Genomic DNA, 9,316 nt, shown 5'->3' with positions numbered 1-9,316 from the left:
CTAAACAAACTTGCATCTATTTCCACAATCATTACAGAAAACATATATTGTCATAGGTTCCTCACTACTTAGGGTTGGAATCTGGCTATAGGTACAATTCTTCTTTGTACACTTGCCACATTTGAATAGGTCAGTTGGGTTCCCACCGATCCGAGCCATTTGATGCTGTCTAATTGCTTCTTGGGTCACGTTTCTACGCATCTCTTTCAGTTCATCACTAGCCATTTCCTCTGCAGTCATTCTGGCAAAGACATCCGGAGGTATGTTCCCACACAGTACGTTTTTCCTTAAATTGGGATTCTTTGCATCCTTGAGATTTGCTATTCTACTTCGAACCCTATTTTTGTACTTCATATGCCTGTTCCGTAGCTCCTGATACACAGCTTCCTCAATCTGAGCTCCCAGCTCTTCTACATCGGCCCCAGTAGCAAAGTAGTCGTCTCCTGTTCTGAGGGCGGCAGCAAGCATCTCTCGGCACTTGATTCGGACGGAATCTGAAGTGCTTGGTGCCCGGAGGAAAGATTTAACGAGGGAATCAGAAGCATTTGTCTCTTCCTTTCGTTGGTTCGCATTGCTGCTGACGCTACTTGCTTGTCCTGGCTTAGGGCTGCTTTGGCAAGAGGGAGCGGATTCCTTTTTTTGTTTCATCGGGGTCTTGGGGGGCTCACATACCAACTTCTTCCAGCATTTGACGAGAGACGCGGCTAATGCGGTGACTTCTTTATCTGTGCTCTGCTTGCGAACGGTATTTACTGAGATTCCAATTTTTGTGGACTGCAATAATTCCAGAGTCATGGGAACGTTTTGAAGTTCTTTGAGTAAGTCCAGTGCCCCAGCCGCGTTTTTCTTCTGCACCATCTTATCAATCTTCTTGGCTATGCGAAGGATCTCGTCCTCCATGGCAACGGCGGTTTTGCAACCCACTCTCCCCCACACTCAGAGGGGATGGGACACGGAGCGTGGGAGAGGTGAGCAGGCGTCCCTTCAATGTCAAGAAGAGCCACACACGGAGAAGCAAGACTCAGGGCCCTCTCAGGAACAAATAAAGACCGGTCTTGTGTGACTGCTAGTCCCAGGCGCTGGTGACTGCTTCTCCAAGAGCGGGTGACTGCTGATCCCAGGCGCGGGTGACTGCTGGTCCCAGGCGCTGCTGACTTCTCCTCCCAGGCGCAGACAGTGGATGTAGAGGTTCTTCGGAGAAGTATGCTTGAAAGACGTACACTCCAAACAAGGATTTAACTCAGATTAATAGAAACCAGGACAGCCACCAGGTGGGTCTTTGTCATCGAGTCTGTTCTCCAGTCTCCGTTCGAGAGCTTGAGTGAGCTCCAGCCTCCAGTCCTCAGTCTTTCTCTGAGTCTGGCTCCCTCCCAGATCTCTTAGGTCTTATATACTCTCTTATAAGTACATCATCAGAGGTGTGAAGCTTGTAGAATAGGTGTCCACTCATAGATCTATTAGGTCTTATATACTCTCTTATAAGTACATCATCAGAGGTGTGAAGCTTGTAGAAGGTGTCAACTCACAGATCTATTAGGTTTTATATACTCTCTTTAAGTACATCATCAGAGGTGTGAAGCTTGTAGAATAGGTGTCTACTCATAGATCTATTAGGTCTTATATACTCTCTTATAAGTACATCATCGGAGGTGTGAAGCTTGTAGAATAGGTGTCAACTCATAGATCTATACTAAGTACCTGTAAACTAGGGAATCATCTCAATTGCACTGAGTTAACACCTTGCCTTAGCACTGAATCAATCTTACAAGAGTTTCTGCCCCTTACAAATGGGTATTTGCTCAATGTTCGTGGGTGACTAACTTTAGTAATATCTTGTGCTTATTCAAACTTTTAAGTCCTGTCCTTGCAGTTACCATAACTTTAGTCTAGATAAGGAGAATTCTCAAACAGTGGCTTTGATTCAGGAGTTGAAAGAAACAATAACTTGTTTCTAGAGTGACTGTTTCAGCAAATTCGAACTTTGTGATTCTGTACCGTGGATAAAACATTTAAGGCTCTTATCAACCAGATTCTAACCTCTCTATCGAGTGGCACTTCGTGGTACTCTCCCTTAAAGTCTTCTACATAGTAATGCAGTTCAAATCACCAAGCATTTCATTTTTTTCTCATAATTATAACTTTTTATTGACAGAACCCATGCCTGGGTAATTTTTTTATAACATTATTCCATGCACTCACTTCTGTACCGATTTTTCCTCCCTCCCTCCACCCCTTCCCCAAGATGGCAAGCAGTCCTATACATGTTAAATATGCCACAGTATATCCTAGATACAATCTATGTGTGCAGAACCAAACAGTTCCCTTGTTGCAAAGCGAGAATTGGATTCAGCAGGTAAAAATTACCCGGGAAGAACAACAAAAATGCAAACAGTTTATATTCATTTCCCAGTGTTCTTTCTTTGGGTGTAGCTGCTTCAGTCCATCCTTGAGCAATTGAAACTGAGTTAGATCTCCTCTTTGTCAAAGAAATCCACTTCCATCCTCATACATCCTCATACATATGTACGTTGTGGAAGTATATAATGATCTCCTGGTTCTGCTCATTTCACTTAGCATCAGTTCCTGTAAGTCTCTCCAAGCCTCTCTGTATTCATCCTGCTGGTCATTTCTTACAGAACAATAATATTCCATAACATTCATATACCACACTTTACCCAGCCATTCTCCAAATGATGGGCATCCCTTCATTTTCCAGTTTCTAGCCACTACAAACAGGGGGCCACAAACATTTTGGCACATACAGATCCCTTTCCCTTCTTTGGTATCTCTTTGGGGTATAAGCCCAGTAGTAGCACTGCTGGATCAAAGGGTATGCACAGTTTGATAACTTTTGGGGCATAATTCCAGATTGCTCTCCAGAATGGTTGGATTCGTTCACAACTCCACCAACAATGCATCTGTGTCCCAGTTTTCCCACATCCCCTCCAACATTCATCATTATTTTTTCCTGTCATCTTAGCCAATCTGACAGGTGTGTAGGGGTATCTCAAGAGTTGTCTTAATTTGCATTTCTCTGATCAATAGTGATTTGGAACACTTTCATATGAGTGGAAATAGCTTCGATTTCATCATCTGAAAATTGTCTGTTCCTATCCTTTGACCATTTCTCAATTGGAGAATGGCTTGTTTTCTTATAAATTAGAGTCAATTCTCTATATGTTTTGGAAATGAGGCCTTTATCAGAACCTTTAACTGCGAAGATGTTTTCCCAGTGTGTTGCTTCCCTTCTAATCTTGTTTGCATTAGTTTTGTTTGTACAAAGGCTTTTTAATTTGATATAATAAACATTTTCTATTTTGTGATCAATAATGATCCCTAGTTCATCTTTGGTCACAAATTTCTTCCTTCTCCACAAGTCTGAGAGATCAATTATCTTATGTTCCTCTAATTTATTTATGGTCTCATTCTTTATGCCTAAATCATGGACCCATTTTGACCTTATCTTGCTATACAGTGTTAAGTGTGGGTCCATGCCTAATTTCTGCCATACTAATTTCCAGTTTTTCCAGCAGTTTTTGTCAAATAATGAATTCTCATCCCAAAAGTTAGGATCCTTGGGGTTTGTCAAATGCTAGATAGCGATAGTTGACTATTTTGTCCTGTGAACTTAACCTGTTCCACTGATCAACTAATCTATTACTTAGCTAATACCAAATGGTTTTGTTGACTGCTGCTTTATAATATTGTTTTAGATCAGGTACAGATAGGCAAACTTCATTTGATTTTTTAAAATTCCCTTGAGATTCTTAACCTGTTGTTTTTCCCTATGAATTTTGTTGTTATTTTTTCTAGATCATTAAAATATTTTCTCGGGAGTCTGATTGGTATAGCACTAAATAAACAGATTAGTTTATGGAGTATTGTCACCTTTATTGTATTAGCTCGCCCTATCCAAGAGGACTTAGTATTTTTCCAATTATTTAAATCTAACTTTATTTATGTGGAAAGTTTTTTTTTGGTAATTTTGCTCATATAGTTCCTGACTTTCCCTTGGTAGATAGATAGATTCCCAAATATTTTATGCTATCGACGGTGATTTTGAATTGAATTTCTCTTTGTATCTCTTGCTGTTGGATTTTGTTGGTGATGTATAAAAAGTGCATACCCTGTGATTGAAGAATTAATATGTTTTGATAATTTAATTTAATTTAAATTTTTTTAATTTTTAATAAATAATTTAATAAAATTTTAATAAAATAAAATAAAATTTAATAAATAATTAATTTTTAATTTAAATTAATTTAAATTACTGTATTTCCTTCGCTAAATTTTTATTTAAAATATTTGTAGCAATATGCATCAGGGAAATTGGTCTATAATTTCCTCTCTCTCTTTTTGGTTCATTCTGATTTGGGTATCTGCACCACATTTATGTCACAAAAGGAATTTGGCAGGACTCCTTTATCTATGTTAACAAATATGTTATATATTCTATAGTATTGGAATTAATTGTTCTTTAAATTTTTGGTAGAATCCTCTTGTAAATGCATCTTATCCTGGAGATGTTTTCTTAGGAAGTTAATTGATGACTTGTTCAATTTCTTTTTCTAATCCGGGGTTGAGTATTTTATTTCTTCTTTTGTTACCCTGGACAATTTATATTTTTGTAAATATTTATCCATTTCATTAAGATTGTCATATTTATTGGCATACACTTGCATGTATTGGCATATAAACATTTATTGTCCTCTTCATTGGTGGTGAATGTACTCTTTTCATTTTTCATATTAGTAATTTGGTTTTCTTCTGTTTTTGTTCAATCAAATTAACCAAAGATTTATAAAATTTAATAATTTTTTTCATGACTTACTTCCTTTTTGGAACATACTCATTTATTTTTAATTTACAGAATAAAACAAGAATTTCCATAACACAGTAGAATTTTTCAAAGATTATTGCACGAGACTACAAATCTATTATGTTACACTTGTTATTCCATTTTATTATATAATAAAGTTATTATATAAAGTTATAATAATGACTTCTAGATGAAATTCGCTTACTTCGTTGAATGTCCATCTTATTCCCTGGAAAAAGATGCTCATTCTCGCTGGGTAAGTTATTTTTGGTTGCATACCAAGTTCCTTAGCCTTTCGGAATATCATATTCCAGGCCCTTCGATCTTTTAATGTGGATGCTGCCAGATCCTGGGTGATCCTTATTGTGGCTCCTTGATACTTGAATTGGGTTTTTCTAGCCGCTTGCAATATTTTTTCCTTCATCTGAGGGTTCTGGCATTTGGCCACTATATTCCTTGGTGTTTTGATTTTAGGATCCCTTTCAGTGGGTGATCAATGAATCCTTTCAATGTTTATTTTTTCCTCTGTTCCTATGACTTCTGGGCAGTTCTGTTTGATAATTTCCTGGAAAATAGTGTCCAGGCTCTTTTTTTCATCATGTTTTTCTGGAAGTCCAATGATTCTCAGATTGTCTCTCCTGGATCTGTTTTCCAGGTCTGTTGTCTTCCCCAGAAGGTATTTCACATTCTTTTCCATTGTTTGATTTTTTTGGATTTGCTTGACTGATTCTTCTTGTCTCCTTGAGTCATTCAATTCCATTTATTCGACCCTGATTTTCAGTGAAGTATTTTCTTCATTCACTTTTTAAAAATCTTTTTCTAATTGTCCCATTGAGTTCTTTTGTTCTGTGGAATTTGTTTCCATTTTGCCAATTTTGTTTTCCAGTTCACCATTCCTATTTTTCAAGGATTTTACTTCTTTATCCACTCTCTCTTTAACTGACTTCTCCAGGCTCTTTTGCCAAGCCTCCCTCTCCTTTTCCCAAGCTTCCCTCTCCTTTTGCCAAGCCTCACTCTGCTTTTCCCATTTTTCTTCTAGCTCCCTTGTGAGAGCCTTTTTAATCACTTCTATGAGGTTCATCTGTGCTGAGGAACAGATGATCTCCTCCTTTGGGAATTCACCTGGAGACAGTCTGTTTTTAGTCTCCTCAGGATTTAGAGTCTGTTCTCTATCTGTATAGAAGCTGTCAAGGGTTAAAGTCCTCTTCAGTTTCTTGCTCATTCTGTCTAATAATCAAAGACAAACTAGCAAAGAAAAACAGAAAAAACTGGAGTCTTTCTTTGGGGGAGGGGCTGGGTGTGTTATCGAGCTTCCTCTACAGACTGGGGGGGGGCAGCAGTGAGGCACTAGCCCGACTGTGCTGCGCCTGCGCTCTGAGATCCCAGAGCGTGCTGAGTCATTGTGGGAGGTGGAAGGGGGGAGAGCGGCCAGGTCCCGAGAGACTCCAGCTATTTGGGATTGTATTCTTCACCCCCGGTGTTTTTAGCTTCTCTGTTGGGCTGCTGACTTGCTGCCGGAGCAAAGTATCTAGTCCTGTAGCGAAGCTCTCCCTGCAGAGATGGCTGCGATCACTCCCCACCCCCTCTCCAGTCTGCTCCCGTGCTCTCACTGCCGCTGCCCACTGCCTGCGCCTGATCTAAAACCATCCCAGCCCTCCAGTAAAGACAGACCTTTCTTGGCGAATCTCAAGGATGGCTTCTCTTGGTAACTATTTGTGGGGTTTTTTTTCAGTCAAACATTAATTCAGAGGCTTGTAATGAAATGGATAGTGAGAGAAAGCGTGGAGCTACACAGCTATGTGCCTCCTCTCTGCCATCTTAACCGGAAGTGACTCATGTTATTTGTTACATCACTACTACCCTGTGTTCTATTGCTATGTGCTTATATAATTATTTGTAATACCTCCTATGTTGATGCATTTAATGTATATCTGTTTCAAGTGAGACCTTTCAGAAACCCGCTAATCTGATTTGATTCCCCATTTCCTTTGGTGTTTTCATCTCCCTTCCTAAGATGTCAGGGAAGGCGTGATCACCTCCTTTTGGGGGTTCTCACCTCCTTGAGAAGTCAGGGAGAGTGACCACCTTATGCTCTAAAACAAAAGAAAGCAGGGAGATGTTATGGGCCAGAACTCTGAACTTGAAATAAGTTCTCTGCCAGAGTAACTACCAGTTATGTATCAGTCTGAAGGAGGAATCCAATGTCAGAGTAATACCAACTACAAAAACCTTAATTAGTTTAGTGATGGGTGGGTAAAAATTATTAACAAAGCAAGAAAGAAACTCCACCACACTATTATGTTTGAGATCAGAGTTGGTACAAAAGTTTGGCCATTTTGGTTTAAAACTGAAAAATTCCCCAAGGTCTGGCTTAGAATCTTAAAACTTTGTCACATCAATGAGGGAAAGCAAGGGCTATGGCATCATGGAGTTTTTACCCAAAACTTGGGTGAATTGCTAATTCTACTTACCTTCACCCTTTGAAGGTCTTAAGATCCTCCTCTGGTTCTTCCAAACAATTTTTTGGATACCAAGTTCTAGTGTCACTTTTTCTTTGTCAAAGTGTCAACGTTCACTTTAACCTTTGTCAAATCAAATGAGAGAAAGCAAGGGTTATCGTGTTCTATTAATGTTATATGATTTTTAAGAGAAGTTCGAATCCGCTTTTATAAATGATGCTCTCAGGCTCAGTTAAAGTAAAGGTAAAATTTCATTATACAATGCACAGGATAGAATGCTTGCAATAACAACACATACAGCAAATAATACACAAGAGGCAAAGAATAATAAGGATTATGATTAGAATAGCAGAGAAAGAGAGAGAATACATTACTCAGTACGATCGAGGGAGCTTCAACTCTAATTGGATGGCTGGGAAAGCCCCGATATTTCAGCCTGTGAGTCTCAATCGGGAAAGTCCTAGGCAGATCGTCATCTCCATAGGTGAGGCTTCAAAGTGGAGAATGCTTTGCCCACTCTTTATAGGGGTCCAAACAAAGAAGGCTTTGGGGCTAATGAAGACCTCATCTAAGACAAGGACGCACCAACTAGGGCTCCAGGTGGTTATAATCAAATGTTGCATTAATAAGGGGGCCAGTCCTTATCAACAGCAACAGTTCCAAGGAGGGGCGAGTTCCTGGAATCATATAATTGGAGCTAAAACACCGGTGGTACATGCCTGTCTTATAGATTAAAAAGGAAAGAGTTGAAATATATGTTCTTATGGTCAAGGAATGGTCAGGTTTTCATAGGAGAAGTTAAAATATATGCTCTGGGGGTGAGAGAGTAGTTAAGTCCTCACTTGGGAAAGAACTGCACTTTATGCTTTATTCCTTAAAAAACACTTTCTTCTCATTATTATCCTTGCAGCCTCTTTTATCTGTTTATTCCTTAGACTGTATATAATGGGGTTCAGAAAGGGAGGTATTATAGAATAGAATATTGAATGGATTATATCTTTAATGGACCCAGAATCTGAAGGTGATTGTAGGTACACATAATAGCCTGAAATAAGGAACAGGGAAACCACAATGATATGAAGGATACAAGTAGAGAAGGCTTTCCTTTGATCTTCTTTGACTGGAAATCTGAGCACTGTAGAAAATATGCAAATATAAGAGGCAGTAATGAAGGCAAAGCAGGCAACCCCAATCACCAGAGCAGAAGCAAGTAAGGATAATGTATGGCTGAAAGTTTCTGAGCAAGAGATCTTGAGAAGAGAGGGGATATCAGAATTGATTGATCACATTAGATTGGGAGAAAGACAATCGAAATGTGTAACCAGTATGGAAACTTGCATACAAAAGGCTAGTGAACAAGCAGGTTAAGGTCATCTCTATACAGACATGAGAATTCATGATCACAGGGTAGTGAAGTGGTTGGCAGATAGCAACATGAAGATCACGGGCCATGACAGTGAGCAAAATAAACTCAACAAAGGACATGAAAGTCACCAAGAATATCTGAGCTGCACAACCTCTAACTGAAATAATCCTGTTGTTTACCAGAGCATTAATGGATGTGGGGGGAACAGTTACTGATATGAAGCAGGCATCCACAATGGATAGATTCCTAATGAAAAAGTACATGGGGGTGTGGAGTCTCCTGTCAATAGTGGTGATGATGACAATGAGGAGATTCCCCATCAGGCCTGCTGAGTAAGTAGGAAAGAAAAGCAAAGAATATAAGATCTGCAGCTCTCTGGTGTCAGAAAACTCTATAAGGAGAAATTCAGTCACAGAGGTGGTCAAGTTAGACATTTTCAGACTCCAGTGAATGACCTAAGGTGACAAAAAGAAATTAAATAATCCATCAGTCATCAATTTTTAAAGACATATTCTGTTTTTGTCCTTACTGCATAAGGCATGGCCCCTGTTGTATATGTGTATGACTATGTGACTGTGGGCAAGTCAAGTTAGCTTTCAAGGAAAAACTTTCTAAGAGTGATATAAAAAGTGTATACCTGCACTGGTAAAGAAGATTTCTGCAACATAATAT

The 9,316-nt window shown here is 39.1% G+C and overlaps 1 protein-coding gene and 1 pseudogene across 1 annotated transcript; both read right to left on the bottom strand.

Moving 5' to 3' along the window:
• On the bottom strand, positions 1 to 900 carry LOC127557600 (transcription elongation factor A protein 1-like). The gene has a single exon (XM_051990908.1). It carries the CDS (start codon positions 898 to 900, stop codon positions 1 to 3), a length of 900 nt encoding a protein of 299 aa, XP_051846868.1.
• A 7,238-nt stretch (positions 901 to 8,138) lies between these two features.
• Positions 8,139 to 9,078, bottom strand: LOC127556479 (olfactory receptor 14C36-like; annotated as a pseudogene).
• Positions 9,079 to 9,316: the final 238 nt, after the last annotated feature.

This window comes from Antechinus flavipes, chromosome 3, assembly GCF_016432865.1.
Source record: "Antechinus flavipes isolate AdamAnt ecotype Samford, QLD, Australia chromosome 3, AdamAnt_v2, whole genome shotgun sequence".
Classification (NCBI taxonomy): Eukaryota; Metazoa; Chordata; class Mammalia; order Dasyuromorphia; family Dasyuridae; genus Antechinus; species Antechinus flavipes.
This window is presented reverse-complemented; position numbering and strand designations above follow the sequence as displayed.

What these genes read in the sequence shown, in the direction of transcription:
- LOC127557600 (XM_051990908.1), bottom strand. Translation starts at nt 900, where the DNA reads ATGGAGGACGAGATCCTTCGCATAGCCAAGAAGATTGATAAGATGGTG.